We start from the raw sequence: 19,377 nt of genomic DNA, 5'->3' as shown, positions 1-19,377 counted from the left end.
ATATATATATTTATATATATATATATGTACGTATGTATGTATGTATGTATGTATGTACAGTGTGCGTTGTATATTGTAAAACGACGAGAAAGTAATGCAGTGTTGACAACGAGTAGCTTCCAATGGAATAGTTTTTTTTTTTTTTTTTTCAGACAAAAGTATATATTATAAACGTATAAGAATTCCGACACGAGGAAGAGAAAGAATGAATGAGAACCAAAGATAGATCTGAACAGAAGCGACGTGGTCAGTGGTTGTCACGCTACGCAGCTTATTGTCGTTTCCGTTGCTATAGGCTGCTGCTTCACGTGACCTGCAGAGCGGGAAATCAATGTCCGAAGCTGATAGAAGAATATAAGTCCGGAAAGATATATTTAGTCTTAACCAAAATGGAAATGGATGGATATATTTAGATTATACTTTTTTAAATAAATTAAAACAGATTGTACATATACGATAGAATTCTTCCACCTGATATTTTTAACTTCCATTAGTTACCAAATACTCTTAATATGAGAATCAGTGAAGTAGCTAAAAGAGGAATAAGGAACCGACTGCTCCTCCTGAACACAGTTTTCAAAATTGGCGCCATTTATAAAATGTATAATCAATGAGTTAAAAAATTGTTTGGTATATGTCACAGCGCTTTATTTTTTTATGCGCTCGTTAACTTTAGAACCTGACTACGTCCCCGATGAAAATGTGCTCTGTAGAATGATAGAGAAGAGCAAGTAAAGTTTTATAAAGTTTATTCTACATTTTGTTATATTTCGGGACGGTCATTTTGTTTTTGCGAAATAAACACCCGCACTATATATTCGTTCTTCAGATTTATTTTTGTCTGAAAATTTTTCGTTACACGTCCTGTGACCTCTTCAGCGACTCTCCATCCCACGTGTCTCCTGTCCCGTTTAGTCCATTCAGTCTTTCTATGGTATGTATACTTATCTGCGCATGCGTTTGTGCGCGCGTCTGTGTTTTGTGTATATGGGTTTGCTTACTATACTGTTTGAACCCATGCCCTTTATTTATTTAGTTTTTTTTTCATTTATTTATCTCTCTATTTTTTCTCATTCTGTCTTAAGTATTGTATCTGTTTGTGTGTGTGTGTGTATATGTGTGTGGGGGGTTATGTATTATACTGTTTGTATTTGTGTCTTTTTTCTCATTCTGTCTTTAATCTTCATGTTGCGTAGTGTTGGGGGAGGGGTGTTATCGTTCCATTTGTTTTCTGTTGAGGCTCAGTCTATCTACTACTATGTATGTGACCTCTGTAATCTGTCTAAGCGTCTGTTCTATGGGTTGATGATACCTTAACATCTATGTTATTAACCGAGCCTCTATGTTTCAAGTGAGCATGTTGGTAGAGCACTGATGAACTTTTCACCTCTTTGAGTTCCCGCCAGTGTTTGCCTATCCGATCTCCTATGCTACGTGCTGATTTTTTGGAGACTTTTTTTTTTCGAAAAAGTGTCTTATATGCTATTAAATAAGGCATATTTATCGCAGTATTCATGCAGTAATTTTCTAAAAATATTACGGAGCAGTAGCTAATATAAGATATTAACATGTATTAGTTGTAAGTGGAAGTAAGAATGACAGTGTTCCTTTAAATTACGTCATCATATCAAGCAATCTTGTACCAGGTCACCAAACATGAGAAAACACGATATAGTTCCATGTTTACTAAAAAAAAAAAGTAAATCATCTCACTCATTATGTACAATAATATATTTCAGCTTTCAACTTTATTTTTATTATTCGAAACATTTTCATCAAAACCTGATGTTTAACTCGAATTTAGTCTGAACGATATATTCTATCGAATGTTCTTTCTGTTTCAAGTTTATCGTAATGGCTGTATTGATCAAGGATGTATTTCAAATTTATGAGCTAAAGTGTGCTCGGTTAATTACTGTTCATCACCTGTTTCTTTGTCCCAGCTTCCTTCTGCAACACTCCCTCCCCTTTGGAAATCTGGTTTTCCATTTCCTTTATTGATGATGTCACCGGAAGATCTTTGCTTAAGATCGTCGTTGCTTTGTTTGGATGTCTTACAAATGTCATGTGTTTGCATTAAGCCCAAGTATTCTATCGACTTCATTTTTTCTTAGAGCACTACTTCCATTCATCAATACCTATAGTTTGTGAGGATGAAGCAAGCTGTTTATGAAAAATGCCATTTGACACCAAATTATAGTTAAACCTGACTATTGAAAGGAAATAATACGACCTAGTTGCTGTATTCCTCATGACATAACTCAAGAAATAATTTTGTATTAGCAGAACTGTTACAATATCGGGTAAAACGCATTACACATTTTAGTTAGGATCCCTTTCGCTGTGGTAACATCTCGTTAACGTCAACTGTGCCTTTCATTCTTCTGGAGTTGATAAAATAAAGCTCCATTGAATATCGGAGTCTGTTTATATCCCTATAAATCAGTATCCAAGGAATAAATGGAATTATAAATAGAAGTACGAGCATGCTGCTTCTGCTAATTAAAGTGAACTAGCTAGAAATGCCAGTCACTCCTACGATTTAATTCTCGTTCAGGTCTGATATCTTTATTGCATTGATCTAGTCTCCTCATTCTTTACATAAAACTTAAAACAAGACATTTTTTTCCAATTCTTAGATAAATGTCTGACTTTTTATTTATTTATTTATTTATTTTGTAAAACGAACTTGATAGCGAAATTTTGATGCATTTTAGAGTGATACCTTGTGCCTATGTTAGAAATCAATATATTTTAGATTGATAGAGAATCTTGTTCCGAAAATGTATCGTCTCGAATTGATTAACTTCTTTTGCTCTGGTTACATCTAAATATAAATCAATCTATATTGGAGGAAGATGTTTCCGATTTGTGTGCTATTTGGTTTGTACCAGAGCACCGTAATGTGAAAATAATCTCTTAGCAAACCGATTCTCGGTTACAACTGTTTTGCTTCTTTTACGCTGTTAGTTCTCTTGAGAAGAAGCATTTGTTCTTTTCCAAAATAAAAATGAAAAACATCAGACTTTATTCTTGTAAATTCAACCGAAGCTAAAAGCTTGGTAACTGATGATTTCCGCCATGATAACTTAAAGATGAAGACTTGAGTCATCTAATGAAGTCAAAGATGTAAAAGGTTACGGAACACTTCATTATACACACACACACACACACACACACACACACACACATATATATATATAGTATTTAAAAGGTTGTTTGTTAATGCCGGTGAGAAAGTGAACATTGGTTTCACACCTATAAAGCGCTTACTTGCATTGGCGGCTCGTCAGACTAAAATGACCAAAGACAGTTGTAAAGAGGTTATGTACTTCTGTTCATTGGAGTATGAGGAGTCGCCTATACAGTTAATCGCTTTATAGGTGCGTAACCAATGGTCACTCTCTGACCGGTCATAACCAAAAACCTTCTAAATATTGCTGCTCTGCTGTTTTAGAGTAGTGTTTCTCAACCGAGGTTCATCTAAGGTTTTGGGGTGTCTAAGTAACAAAATAGTAAATTGGGGATCCACAATAATATTCTAAGGGCCCCTGAAAAAAGTTTTGCTTCAGACGTATCTCATATTGGTGTGTATTGCAAGAAACAGCTGGGTTTCTTTCTCTCACATTTTACATAGTTCAACCTCCGACAAGTTAATGGGTGGGAAACAAAACAGGAATTTTGAAAGAAGTTTCTACAAAACTAGTTTTTAAATATAGAATGGCTATGGGATCCACCAGAATAAAATGGGATTCATAAGCAAAAAATAATTGAGAGCCCCTGTTTTAGAATGTATCTCTTTTCGGATATATGAACTACTGACCAATACACACACACATTGTTGATGTCACACAGTATATAGCAGAATTGTTTCCAGTTACGTTGGGGTAGCCACATTTTGCTGCATCTGTCTGTAGCTTGTTGCAAACTCCAAGCAGTATGTCTCTCTCAATATGTAATTATTGCTGTTGTTATTTGTGAAGGGCCAACACAGTTTAAACCCTATGTACGATTATAAATCTTCTGTTAAATGTTCGCGGGTATTGTTCAGTTCCTTCTTCATGACGCAGCCCAAGAAGCATATTTTCATTCATCAACTCAACAAGTCACCACCACAGTCCACCCAACAACAATACCCACGCGACAAAACTATTTAACGTGGCTACAAGTTCAATGTCAGCGTTTGACTTCTCAGTGTGAATAAAGTTTACTAAACATGAAAGATTGCGTGCGACTGCAGCTTTGAATAAATTCAGCACGCCTCGACAAATAGCTTCATCTGTTATCAATGTATTTCTACTCGATTACACAAATGAGAGAAGATTGGTTGCAATACCGTGCTGATATAGCAAGAACTAACAATCTTCTGAACAGAATTGACAAGAAACAACGGCTTGATGTTTTTAATCAAAATCTAGTGAGATGGCCATACGCAGTGTCTGTCATTGCAAAGCCCCCAGGAATCGGAGAAATAAAGTTTAGCAATATAAGAACTGTGATAGTATCGTCATTTCGTCCCCTAAGTTATGTATAATGGTCGCAAGGTGGTCCTTTTTTAAGATATAGGTTCCAATGCCATCTTACGTCTGTTGTGGCCTGCTGTCAATTAACACTTTAAGCCTCAGTGCCTTGCTTTGTCCGGGACCTCAAAAGCTGCTTGAAACGTTCTCGCTGAAAAGTTCAGATTCTTATTACATTATCGATATCTGATTGAAAGTTATTATCAGAGATTTCGTTAATCAGACCGTTTTCGTAAATTTGCAAAAATTGGTGCTTGTGAAGAGAATGCAGAAGATGATACGATCCCCAGGAGACTCATAGTATGTAAACAATTCGAGCATTAGTCGGATAATTCTTCACTTGGGGACGGCTTCTTTGATGGGAAAACAAATACGATGACCAGTGACTATGTCTGAGGCAACTTTTTGGATTAGTGTCGATGCAGAAGAAATATTGAGACATTGCAAGCTAGATTTAAACCTCAAGCAACAATTAATGTTGATGTAATTCTTAATGAACAGGATAATTAACACATCCAAGAAATGGTGAACAGAGTAACTAACACATCAAAGAAACAGTGACATAAATATTGATAGTGAACAAAATGCAGAATCAGTCTCTTAAGCTTTGACTGTTATTCCAGATTCTATTAATAAAGACCTTGATAGTTGACCATTGGTACAGGAATGGTGTTTGACGCATTTCTCGAATAACAAAGAGAGTTAAACTAATTTACTCCCGACAGTCGGGATGTTTTTCTTATAATATTACAGTGTTGGTATACGTTTTACAAGCTGGTTTAGTCTACCAGCTCAGTATTAGAGCTTATCTATTGAGTTGAATAAAGCTCCTGAATCTAAAGAGCGATTACGACGCATTTGTGTCTTCTTCAACTCGTAATATTTTTATTAGCTTTTTGATGTTTTCGGCATAAAAATTGTAAAAAGGGGGAAAAAAAATCAATGAAATATGTTTGCATTAACTTAACTATAGATTAATGATTTCTTTTTAATTAGCTTTTTTTTTTATAGAGGGAGTCTGTATAATCGGTCACGCAATCATATTATCGATTGTATAAAGGAACATAATCGATTAAACAATCTTGTATATTACTGATACTTATCGGCATTACTAGCTGAAAGATTGAAATTGATTCAACCTGAAATTAGAACTGAGTACCTAGGAAGCCGAAGCTATTTACGGGGAGACATTTTAGTCTTACGCTCCAGTTGTTGTTTCATAAAATAGCGCCATCCGATATTAACCAATGAGAAGACGTGTTTCCTTGACCGGCGTTGCTACGGCAACCCCGGACGCTTGACTACCACCATCCACCTTGGCAAGTGTTTAAAGAATTGAATTTTAAAACGATTATTGTCACCTGTGAGCACTATGACAGCTATTCTCTGTAATTGGCTAAATAATGAGCTAAAACTTTCAAAAACAATCGGTATGTTGTTCTTTCACTTCTAAATCAATTGCTCATGTTTACAGTGTTCCGAGTTGTCGCTGTCCCAGTTGAAATGTCGATCCGGAAACTTCCATTCCCATCTGTTTGCAAAACTAACTTAACTAACAAATATATCAAAGCATATCACCACTTGTTTTCTTTTCATTTTAATCGAATTTATTTAATTTCATCTAATAGACAGTAACATGTATGATACGTGTAAATTTGAATAATTAAATGACAATAAAGCTTGAGGTGACGACTAAGCGGTAAATAGTTTATTATCATCCTAAATCTCAGTTGGCGAAATCGCTAAGCACGCCGAACAAAATAAATGCGTAAACAGCATTTCGTCTGTCTTAACGATCTGAGTTCAAATTCCATCGAAATCGACTTTAACTTTGATCCCTTTCTGGGGTGATAAAATAAGTACCAGCTGATCACTGGGGTCCGACGTAATCGACTAGTCCCCGCCCATCTAAATTTCAGGCCTTGCGCCATAACAGTAAAGGTCTACTACTACTACTGCTAACATTTACTTAAGTCACATATCAGAATAACTGATCTGCTTTATTTTATTTGCTCATGTCACATTCCTCAGAATTAAACTATTAATTCTTTTCAATCCTTAAAATTACTCTTATCTACAATATATATTAAACTATATAACGAATAATTTTTAAGTGTGAGGCGCCAAACTTCAATAATTATGTAATAAACATGATCTCTTGCATTCAACACAGTTGTTAATGGCTAACATTTCAAATTCGTAAACAGGCGGGAATAAAATCTTAAATCTTGATTGTCAAATTATTTTCTGTCAAATGTAGCTAAGTATAATTAATTGTTCGGATAAATATTTCGCCTGTATTTATTGTGTGAATTTAATTCCATGTTGTAGTATGGTGAAGCAGTTAAAGTATGCCTTATTCAGAAAATGCTAGGTAAAACTTATAATTAATTAATATCAAATTATAATACCGAAACATGGCCATAATTATTGATATTCTAGATTCTATAGATTTTGTTGTGCATCATCAAATATCGTTTAATATCCAAACCAGTCCCGATCGAGTTGAAACCTATAAAGACACTCCAGCCATACCTATTTTGACAGCTGTTTTCGGACAAAGTATATTTATGACTACACTATGAAATGGGTCTTCCGTGTACTAAAGTGCAGATTGAATTTGAAGGGCGGATTTGACTACTCTTTCTAGCAGGTTAAGCGACCACATTGAGGCTCTCCCGTGCGTTTTTCGTTAAGTTTGTAATAGCTGTTGATATAAAGCTCAGATTTCCTCAAATATATAATGTTGATATTCAGAATCAGTGTCTCCACACACACGCGCACCCACACACCCATCCAGCCAGCCAGCCAGCCATACATACGTTATCGATCTATCTTTTACTTGTTTCAGTCAGTGGGCTGCGGTCATGCTGGGGCACTGCCATGAAGAGTTTAGTCGGAAAAAAAATCGACCACAATACTTATTTGATTTAAAGTCTTTTTTTGCTGAACGGTTATCTTACAGGGATGTAAACAAGCCAACACCGGTTGTCAAGTAGCGGTCTCTTTCACTCACACACACACAATGGACTTCCTTCAGATTCCATCAGGTATTATGGGTGTTGGCAAGGTGTTGGTATGGTTAAGAAGATCACTTCGCAACTGTGTGCTTTGGGGTTTGATCCCACTATGCACACTTTAAGCAAGTTTCGTCTTCTCTGGGTCTGGGTTGATCAAACTCTTGGGTGTGAAATTTAATGGATGAAATTCTATAGAAGCCTGTCAATGGGTCTCCAGAATATCACCAAATCCCTACAAAGCACATTATCATTTTCTAAAAAATATTGGATAATGTAATCTAGAGCAGTGCTACTCAACATGGTGGTCTGCAGACCGGAACCGGTCCTCGAGCCATCAGCTGCTGGTATGTGGTGAGTTTCCAGAAAAGAAAGAAACATTGTAAAATGCTTTTGTAATATTGCATTATTTGTTTACAAAATAAATATAAGATAAAAAAAAATTGTCAACTTTTATTATGCCGACAGGAAGCGGTCCAGCTTCCTAGGGCTAAATAGCAGTAGTATATTCCCTTATTGGGACTGTCACGTTAAGTTGATAGTATACAACTACTTTATCACATCACTACTGCTTAAGTCTCTCTGAGAGATTTAGAAATGTATTATTTCTAATTTTTGTAATCAGTGAATGTGTTTCACTGAAATAGTATATGTTTGCGAAAGCTTGACAAATTTCTTCAGCGATCTAGTCTTGCTACTTCAGGCTGATGATGAGCAAAAACTCAGAAACATGTCCCTGAATGCAGGCTGGGCTGGGTGGAGGAGTTTGTCTCCCCTTCGCAAACATAAGGACACAGGAAATGTGTCAATGCCGACAGCAAGCGGTCCAGCTTCCTAGGGCTAAATAGCAGTAGTATATTCCCTTATTGGGACTGTCACGTTAAGTTGACAGTAGACAACTACTTTAATATATATATTGTTTCTGACATAAATTACTATTACTAAGAAATATTACTGGTCCCTGGCACATTGGGGAAAAAAAAACTGTTGGCATGCCACATCAGATAGTGTGAGAAGCACTGATCTAGAGTATACTCTTCCTGGTTAAATAAGACATGTTGGTCTTGGTTGGAGTGTCTTATCATCAATTTGTTTGATTGAAACCAAAGAACAACAACGTTGAGTTCTAGCATTGGGCAAAGTAGAGTCAATGAAAATTTGTCCAACTATTTCAGTGAGTTTTGTTTTTTCTCTCCAGAAAGATGAAAGGCAAAAATGACTTCTCTTTGCTAAACAAGTAAAAAGAAAAAAAGAAATATTGAATATTGTTGTTTAATGTGAGATCCACCCTGATGATGCAGATTTAAAATCAAAAGTCTTCCAGTGCTCACTGTTCTCTCTCTCTCGCTCCTTTGTCAGGCTTAATGCATCTAGGACTAAACACACACACACACACATACACTCACAGAAAATGAGTCGAGACAGACATGGAACAAACATTGAGAACTCATTGTAACTAAAATATCAGAGTTATGTCCCTTGCTTTCTTTACCAGAATTATTAAAGGTTTTTTAAAAATCTTTTAGCTTACTGCATTGAGTATGTTAACATTAACTTAACTGATTGTTACATGGACTTGTATGTGTTCTGTTTATTTGAAAAGTGAATTTCATAAGGAGTAGCTAATCTATAATCAAGAATATTTACTTTAAATCTATGCAAACAGCAGATTTTATAACTTTTTTTTTTATCTTAAAGCACAGTATAAGTCTTTCAAGGCTCTTTTCAATGGAAGATCTCATATATTTCCTTATTGATTGAATAACTCACATAACAGTGTTTAAAATGTTTCTGCTCCTCCTAAATCAACAACAGCTAGAAACTATCACCAATGCGCAGACATTATTTTATGTAGTGACATGCAGCTTATGTAATCAAATGATTGCATGATTGCTACACTAGGTTATCTATATATCTTTAGTTATTGATTTTGTTATTTAATGATAGATATATTGTTAATAACTAATATGTTACTTCTTTCTTTCTTGCTTTTTTTTTTTATCTTTTAGCATTATTTAATGTAGTGTTGGACTTCATAGTCATAAAATCTCCATTAGACTGGCTATCTGCATAATGATAGTTCATGTTAGATCAAATATTTTCCTAACTATGAAGTTCCCATCCATAATTTGAAATACATTCTCTGAAAGATTGCTCAAGAGCAACAAAATAAACATTTTAGAAGGAAAAGAGGGAAATTATTTTAGTTGTTTATGTTCATGTCCATTCAGATAGATGCCATGGCATTCATTTCCATACCAATGATGCTTCACTAGAAGATTTCAGGTTAAACAATCTTTAATTGTAGAAGCTCCAGTGCAAAAGTAACTGGATGCTTTCAGTGTGGCAGGAATCGACATGAATGAATGTGCAGATGAAGTGACGTATTTTGGCATGGAAAAAAGAAAAGAAGAAAGTCCATTTCTGCTAGCTTTGTTCAAGAATGGGTTGTTTTTTTGGATCAATTTTGGAAATAAATTTAGAATATGACCAGCCATATCTGGCCCAAATATTCGACCTGTTTTATGTCCAAACCCCTCAGAGGCTGGATCTGGCTTCTCATCCCCCTACAATATCGTTCTAAAACTAATAAGCAATCATTGAAATCTCAAAGCCACAAGATAATGCATGATTAAATCAAAACAGTGTGAATAAACAAACATTATATCTAAATGCTGAGGGGTGAAAGGTAGTTTTTATAAAAGACTTCTGTCTGTAATGTTGTTCAGGCCTGAAGTTAAATATGTTTACTAAAGAAAGCTAAAGAAAATTTAATCATATCTAGGAAAAGGAAAAGCACCAACTTGATGTAACTCCTTTGTTGATGACTGTGTATTAAATATATATTGATTTGGATGCTGCATTATCACAAGGAATGAATGTCTTTGACAGCAATAAATTTCCTTATCTGAGTGGAATGAAGAAAATTAGCAAATCTATCTTCAGACGTGAACCTTGGCAGCTTAGCTATTTCTTCAGTCATACCACAAGAAAATTACAATTGATAACATATCCTAACGTAGTGTTTACAAGGAATACAAGAAAACAAGGAATACTACATTCGATCCAAAAGAATATGGAAATTTTAGTTTTCTACATTCAGCAAATCAAATATGTCAATCCTTTATAATGCTTCTTGTTTCAGTTCTTATATAAATATTTCAGAGACAATTGGTAAGTTGGAAGGAATCCAGTCATACTGACCATTATTATAAACCTCCATTGACCATATCTAAGTATAGAAAAACTTAATATGATACCCTTTGTTTTCATTTTAGTTTTTACAATTAAAACACTGCATAATTCTTGAAAAACTCTTAACAAATGGCTCTTGTACATTTATTTATATATTGAATAAATCACATGGCAAGAAATTATTGTTTCAGGAAGATCTGTAGCAGATAAAGTCAGTTCTGAGTACACACCAAAGTTGTACTGTAAATCATTAAAGCCATGAAGATTGTTGGCAAAACTACAAGATTTTGGGGTCAAATAATCTGTCGTTCTGCTAATAATACCTTCTCTGGATTGTATCATTCATTCTTGTTGTTGGTGACTAGAATTATATTCTTAGTAGCAAGGGTATATACTCTACACAAAAACATGGTACATATATATAGAAAGCACATTCTTGTGTGTTTACACCACACACACGCATGCAGAGAGAGAGAGAGAGAGAGAGAGAGAGAGAGAGAGAGAGAGAGAGAGGGTTAGGGTTAAAGCAAATTTAAAATGAAAAAAGCAAATAAAACGAAGGTATGGAGATTAAATACGCTTTACATCGCTTAATGAGCCAAAGGAGTAAATGTAAACAACTGAATACTTGTCAGTGATTGGTTGAAATTATCGAAATAAGACAATTTTCTACATGAAATAAATTCGAATACAAAAATATTTTTCTGTTCTATAACACAAAATAGATAAGTATACGAAGTTTGAATGTCTTTCGGTACCAAAAACACTACGTAAAACATTAATGAAAAATGTGGCCCCCGTTTTAAAAAAGATCCGAAAATGGAAGATTTTAAGAACCAGAGAAAAAATTAATTGAATGTTTTAAATAATGATTGAACGTGGGGTGACCGAGAAAATGATTGGGATTGTTTTGAAATGTAAGAAAAAGTAATTGGAACAAAACATGAAGTAAAACTGTGAAATAAGGCCTGAAAAATATTGTCCTCGCTTAGTAAAGGACAAAGGATGAAGACAACTGGAAGTGTATGATTGATGGATGGACATCAAATCAACGATAAGTACGGTAATTGTGTGGGCGATTAATCTATCTGAAAATGACCACAGTGAAATGATCTTTCTGAATTGATCATGAAAGTGAAACAATAGGTAAATGTAAGGCTTCGTGAATGAAGCTTAACACTAAATGTAATATCGCAGTGAAATATAGATTGTCAGTTCATTTATGACAATACTGGCAGCAGACGTGACAGCTTTCTTAAATAGATTCCATAAAATACAGTAAAGGAATTACAACAATGAAAAATAGCAACTCACCACGAAAACAAAAAGGCTGTTCTTGATCTTTATTTACACATAATCAATATTCCTATACAACTTGAAAGCATAGGCAAATATTACAAGAAGCTTGTATCAACTTGCTCTATTGTAAGAGGTTCAACTCTCGCGTGCTAAATTTAAAGTAAGCCTTTCTGCTAGGTCTAACCTGGTATTATCACGTTATGGTGAGATATATGCAATAACTAATGCACATCCTGTGATTAGCTGATTAATTTTGTCTGCTTCAGGTTTGTGTCAGAACTTTAGCCTATTCAACGTGAGTCTAGGCTTGTTCAAGAAAGAAATACTCATTCACCTGCACCAAGTTGGTTCCCACACAGTAAGGATTTACTGTCCTTTGGTCATGCTCTGGTAATTATAAAGAGTCTATGGCAGAAACTATGCTTGACTGCATAAATCTTTCAGACTCTGCTATCTTAACCCTTCAGCATTCAGATTATTCTGCTAAATCTAATGCTTATTTAGTCACCTTACTTTGAACTAATCAGGTATTATCTTGTAGCCTCAAGATTTTGACAATGCGATTGTTATTTTTAGAATGATATTGAAGGGTAGGTGTGAGAGGCTGGATCTGGTTGAGCATAAAAACATCTGGAATGTTTGGGCTGGATGTGGAGGCCAGTTTAAAGGTGAAAGGGTTAAAGTAGTCCATCAAACCAATGTCACAAGCAACAGATGTATGAAACATTAAGGAATCAACTTTCAGATGGTTCAAGCAAAAGAGGAATAACAAGAATAGTGATAAATCAACAATGAATAAAATGTTTTGTTATCATTTTGTATTTGTTTCTTGCTTGTCAGTATATCTCCTCACTCCACCCTCAGTATATAAAAAAATGAAAAATGGTGCTATGTGGAAAAGAATTATGAAAAGTTCTTCATTTTAATTTGATACCATCTTGAATCTGATTGAAGAAAATGTTATCTCGTGTGAAGAATGTAAAAAAAAAAAAAAAAAATTGATGCTATTGAATGTGGTCTCTTTTTCCTTTATATTAATGGCTGTGTTGACAACGAGTAGAAAAAAAAATCAAATAATAGAGGTGTAAAAAGCATTGTATAGTTGTGTTGTTTCTTATCCCCCTAGATTAAACTTGAATAATTGATGTTTAGTTTTTACAGAAATACTTCAGCCAATAGCATCGATTTTCTTTTTGTTTGTTTGTTTTTAGCCTAAGAAACTATCTAAAACAAGTTGCTGTACCAGTTTCTCTTAACAAGTCTCAACGAGTTAGATTGTCTTTAAAAACACAACACCATTGAACAAATAATAAATTTAAAGCTGTTTTGTTTCTGGTCTTATCTTTTAAATGTTATTGAATTCAACATTTCTTTCTAAATGAATGCTTTTCTATGTCTTAAAGAACGTGACACCATATTTGACTATGTCGTTTATCTTCTTTTTTGGCAGTTAACATTCAACTTTATACAATTGTTGTCATCTATTGCATTGAATTCTGCATTTTCAATAGAATATGCATCAGATACAGAAATAAATATCAGACTTACCAATTTATTATGTTGAATTAAATGTAACACTGTGGAGTTCCTGCACACAAAGAAAGACCACATGACTGATTAGTAGTATGATGTCGCTAACCATCACATTCCAACCTCTGGCCCACAAAAAAACTGTGTCTCATCTTTCTGTTGCTTCTATAACAGCCTCTACTTTCATGCCACCTCTACTCAGGCATGGAAAAGTGGATGTTAAAACAGTGATGATGATGTTGATGTTGCAGGCTGATGCCTCAACTGCAACCTTTTTCAGTTTGTAACCTTTTATTGGTGCCGACACTGAGTGGCTCCCTGGACCAGGTGTACGGGACCACTTACCATTTGATGGCATAGGTTTCAAGATTTTGTGCTGCAGTACTTGTGCTGGAATTTGAGAACTAATGAGAAGCCTTAAAGTTTTAAAATACCCTGATCAAAGACACGATAGGTTACATAAAGGGAAAGATGGGGACACTTGAATTGATATTCTACAGAATCTCCTTTGGGGTTTTTACATTTCTCATTTGGAATCATGCTGTCATACTGTGATTGCCGTTCTTTCTTCCAGAGTTATTTAAAAGGGAATAGGGTTGATCCAATCATATTCACCCTTTAGAAGAAAAGGAAATCAATATTGTTAAGAGAATGCCTGCCAGAATGAGCTTTGCCGCCTTTCATTCTTTTAAGGACAATCAAATATAGTCAATGGAAGCAGCTATCCATTAGCTCTGTGCTAATAATCGATATTTACTAAGGTGGCAAACTGGCAGAGTCGTTAGCATTATGTCAAGCAAAAGGCTTTGTGGCATTTCATCTTTCTTTACGTTCTGAGTTCAAATCCCACCAAGGTTGATTTTGCCTTACATTCTTTCATGGTTGATAAAATAAGTACTGGGGGGGGGGGTGTCAATGTAATTGACTTACCCCTCCCCTGAATGTGCTGGCCTTGTGCCAGAAATTAGAAACTAGTAATCGATGTTATTAACAAACTCATTTAATCATCGTCATCATACATCTGCTTTCCATGCTGGCATGGGTTGGATGGTTGAACCAGCTTTTGACTGGGATTCATGCCTTTTATTCATGAGAACCTCCAAGACGTTATGAAACGTAGCTCTAAGAATACCAATAGCCTCGAACCATGACAAAACAGACTCTCCACCCTTCTCCTTTGGTTTGGGTCACCATTTATTCTAAAACATCTTTCAGCAAAAAGGGGAAAAAAAGTACATCTGCTTTTTAAGCCACCTAAAGTATTCTTGCAATAAAGACCCAAAAATCTAGGGGGGTTTTTTCCCCACAATATTAAACATTGATGCTGCATGTCAACCAGGGATCCAGACCTACTAGAAACAATAATCAACCAAATCCTTATCAAATCTCTCTCTGCCAACTTGAAAAGAGAGAGACATGTTAAATAATTTACTCTTAAATATGAAGTACCTTCACCACAAGGTCTAGTCCTTATGGCAGTATAGTGGTGGTTTGTACGCCTCAGTGACCCTGAGAGCTCAGCTCATGCCAGTACAGTGCAAACTCCTGGCAAGGTTGCCCATGTGGGACAGATCAAAGGATAAAGGCCTAGCTGATATGGACCACCTCTTCCCAGGGATAACAATGGATTTGCATAGGGCCTACACCTCTACATAAAGAAAAAGACATTGATGACCATTCAAAACCAACAAGACCTGAGAAAGGGAAAGATAGTCGAATGTCGAGAACAGTGGAGAAAAGTCATTGATGGCGTTAGCTCCATTGGGAGAGAAGGGTTTAAGTGAATGAATGAAGTAGTTGAGAGGAAACCAGGCTTGTCATGATTGGAAAACATCTTTGATTATAGGTTTGCTCAGTCAGGGCTGACCTGGGGCTAAACCTCAACAATATCACAATCCACCGATTTATGGTATTGATTTTTTGATCCAAGGACGATGAAATGCAAAGTTAACGATTGCAAGAAGTGAATTCAAAACCTTTCTTGGTCTTCAGATCTGACTTCATATATAAATGAGTTCGATATTGGAGATTATGAAAGAAGGTGTGTCAGAATTCTGATAAAATTTCAGGAATTATAACTTCTAATATTCTTCCTTAATGATGAAATATTTATATGTTGATTGCAAGAATGTACAATGTTTGTTTTCTTTTTCTTTTCCAGATATCATCAATTTTTCATCTGTTTTTTCCAATGGTTACCTCATTGGCGAAACATTGTCTAAATATAAACTGCAGGATGATCTGGATCAATTTTCTCTACAAAAGTATGTTTCTCAAATCATCTCAATATATTTCTTATAATATTTTCATTTCAAACTTTTGCACCCCTCTGTATATAAATGTAAATAGAAATATACATATATTTAGAGTTCTTTAGAAACATGGTGTCCCTTAGCAGATAGCTAATATAAAGGAGATAAGCATTTCTTCATAATATTTGGCGTGATTAGAAATTTGAATTTGAAATTAAAGAAAAACAAAGAAAAAGAGGCATAGAATACACATGTTTAATTGCTTACTTTTAATGAAGTTCTTAAAATTTCTAGTCAGGAGTAATAATCATGTCGATCATTATTTCATTATTTTTAGAAATCTTCAGTCTGACATAATCAGAGGTAAATAAATTAAACAATTTATGAAGTGAGACATTTCTTAGAGATAGGAAATAATTACAGACTTTAGATCAATTGGATTGTAACAGAGTGCCCGATATACATGCATGTTCGCACACACGCATACTTACATATGTGTGTGGGTGAATATAATTTACTCTTAGTTAAGAAATGTTACTCATTTGCTTCTATTTGACCTGGCTGAAAATTGGTACCATTTCACATTTGACTGGGTGGTCTTAAAAGAAAAACCATCCAAATATACAAAAAAACAAAAAAACACTTGCTCAATTTGGTTTATTTTCCTCTGATCTCCTTAATTCCTTGAAGCCAGACCTAAGCCCCGGCTCTTAGCTCCCTCACATTCTACAGTCTGTTTCCCAATCTTTCTTTTAATTACTCTCGCTTCCTTCCGTCACTTCTCTTATTCTCTTTGTTTCTGCGTCTCTCATATATACCTTACTTCACAGTAATCTTTTAATCTTTTCTCTGATGGCTTATCTATAATTTCTCATTTCAGTGAAATTCTCCTGATACCATTAAACAGGATTGTTTTGAAATGAGAAAATACCAGGCTTAATAGAATCCTTTGTCAGTCAGTTATTTTTTTTATTATGGCAAAGCAACATAATTATTAACTGCAGAAACAACAGTTGTTTTTGTCTTTCAATATTTCAAGATAATGTGTCATTATACATTGTCTATAAATTGAAGTTGATTTATTTTGTTGCAACATAGTTTTTCCTATACAAAGATTCTTTTGCAAAAATGTTTCACATTGTATAACACCAAACATAAATGAACAACAAGAATATTCCTCACCGATTCTTCAAAGACAGTTACATTTTGGGTTTGATAGAATCTTGGCCCTGTGTTTCTCTTTAATTTCTCCTAAGGATCTTGTCCATAGAAATTTGTCACTACCTTTCTTGATCATTCCTTGGGCACCTGCAACAACAGGGATAGTTTTGGTTTTTAATTGCCACATCCTAGACATCTCAGTCTCAAGGTCCTTATATTTCAAGTTTTTCATATTTTAATATTATTATTATTATTATTATTATTATTATTATTATTATTATTATTATTATTATCATTGTCATTATCATTATTATTATTATTGAGTGCGAGAGCAGTGCATGCCATCAAAATGACACTGGGATAAAATATACAAAGTCCAGGATACCCATCATAATGGAATGGGATTTAAAGGAGCTTGGCTATTATTTCTAGCTGGATGAGTAACAACATAGAAGTTTCCTTATTAGGTCATGATCTGTCCTATTGTGGCTGATGAGGAAACTGGTCTCTAATGGCAATACCTTTAGAGCATTTAAGGACAGTTTCCAGCAGCTGTCTATTTCCCATACCAGATTGTCATTCAAAGTTTTTTTCTTTTCCTTTCCATGGCTGCAGTTTCTTATTTACTTGATTCAATATGAAACCCATACAAATACAAAAATCTTAATTGATTAAACATCTGTTTTGGTTTAGCAAATTGCCAACAACAACAACAACAACAGCGACAGATATATTTTTGGAATAATGTTTTCATGAAATGTTTGAGTCGTTGCACAACTTGGACTTCTTTTGAACAAGACTCAAAATAATGTATTACATCGCCTGAATATATAATGAAATGTCTTCAGAATCTGAAAAAAATTTTCTTTCCAAACAGTAATTTTATATGCTTTTTTTGCTATAATATTATAAAGAAGTTATTGGTTTCTTACATTGAAAAAATAAGACTGTGTGACACATCCGTGTCTTTCTCAAAGCATTAGTGACATCATTAGTGTTACTAGAAGCTATTGTATTCAGTACATCTGTAAGAAAGTTGCTGTTTCCAAGATATAGGGGAGATTTTATGTTGTTGCTATGAATAACTATTATCATTTATTTTATGTTGGCTGCAATTGAGTTCACTGATGATGAAGAATCTTCTGGCTGTCACCATCCCATCATAGGTTGATGATGCTGGAACATTTCCCTGTTTGTCCGGCACCTCCCTAAGAAAACAACACAAAATATTGAATAAAAATTGCCTCCTCTCATTCTAACAAGCCTCTGTCTAATAGGTTTAATAACAATTTGGAATCTGTAATTCCCCAAATGGTATACAACATTCCATTCATAGATCTGTTTGATTAGTCCTGATCCAGGGGAAGTGGGGGCAGCAAAACAACAACAACAATTATTGTTTCACTTGTTGCCATCTTTCTAAGCTAGGTACAACTTCTATCTCTTCATTGCATCATCATGATGGGTTTTTTTTTCTTTTTTGTTATATGTTGTTTCAAATAAAGATATGAATCTATGTGACATTGGTGATGCTTTTGTGATGTCACTGCATGATCAGTGAAAAAAGTATAATTTCTCTTGTTGAATTTAGTACGATTGAAGGACGCCTCAACAATTTCACTCGACTTGAGCCATCTCTTCACAAACTTGGTTTGCAGTTTGATACAAATACAGCTCGTGATATCATGACCGAAAAGCATGGTGCTGCTACAAATCTCATGTATGAATTATTTGTTGTTTTGAATGGTAAGAAATCGAAAAGCAAACCTGTCGTACAAGAAAGCAATCAGATGTCAGTTACACAATCAAGACTTTCTCACATTGAAAACAGGATTTATAATGAGGTAGGTTCTTTTTTCTGCTAAGCTACATGTAAATACAAAATGTGAAAATTATGAGTCATCCACCCAGCCATCTTCAATTCTCTGCCCCTATTTTCTCTCTATCCACCTTCTTATACCCTGAGAGCACACCCTGATACCTCATCTCCATCGTCCTTTCTCCCCTTCCTGCTGGGGTAGCCCTTTTTCTCCTCTACAGCAAGTAAACATGTTTCTGTCCCGCTTTCTACTTTAACATCTCTTCTCCTGTCACAAAACAACCTCTCTCAATATCGCTACCCCCCAACTCTGTGGAGGGGGTCTTGTCTTGCAAATTACTTGGTGACCCTACTAGTGCTGGTGCAATTCAAAAGCACCCAGTACACTTTGTGAAGTGGTTGGCATTAGGAAGGGCATCCAGCCAAATACGGATGTTAAACAAAATGCTCTTGCAATGTTTAAGACATAAGTATTTATTAACGTGACCATGTGTAAGAATGTAAAGAATTCGGTACCTGTCTTTCTGCTGCATTTCTTAAAACTTCCTCCTCTTCCCCTCTCTCCGCTTGTATTCTAGCATCAA

At 34.9% G+C, this 19,377-nt stretch overlaps 1 protein-coding gene across 1 annotated transcript in view; it reads left to right on the top strand.

Moving 5' to 3' along the window:
- Nucleotides 1-5,798: 5,798 nt before the first annotated feature.
- The window catches only part of LOC106875922 (sperm flagellar protein 2), a 102,750-nt gene continuing 89,171 nt past the window's right edge, over nucleotides 5,799-19,377 (top strand). Inside the window, exons 1-3 of the mRNA XM_014924237.2 lie at nucleotides 5,799-5,950; nucleotides 15,723-15,825; nucleotides 18,566-18,818. Coding sequence (XP_014779723.1) covers nucleotides 5,893-5,950; nucleotides 15,723-15,825; nucleotides 18,566-18,818 — 414 coding nt within the window. The 5' untranslated portion in view covers nucleotides 5,799-5,892. The remainder of the gene's footprint in view (nucleotides 5,951-15,722; nucleotides 15,826-18,565; nucleotides 18,819-19,377) is intronic.

Source organism: Octopus bimaculoides, chromosome 18, assembly GCF_001194135.2.
Source record: "Octopus bimaculoides isolate UCB-OBI-ISO-001 chromosome 18, ASM119413v2, whole genome shotgun sequence".
Classification (NCBI taxonomy): Eukaryota; Metazoa; Mollusca; class Cephalopoda; order Octopoda; family Octopodidae; genus Octopus; species Octopus bimaculoides.
Note: the sequence above shows the minus strand (reverse complement) of the source record. Positions and strands in the feature narration are given on the sequence as shown.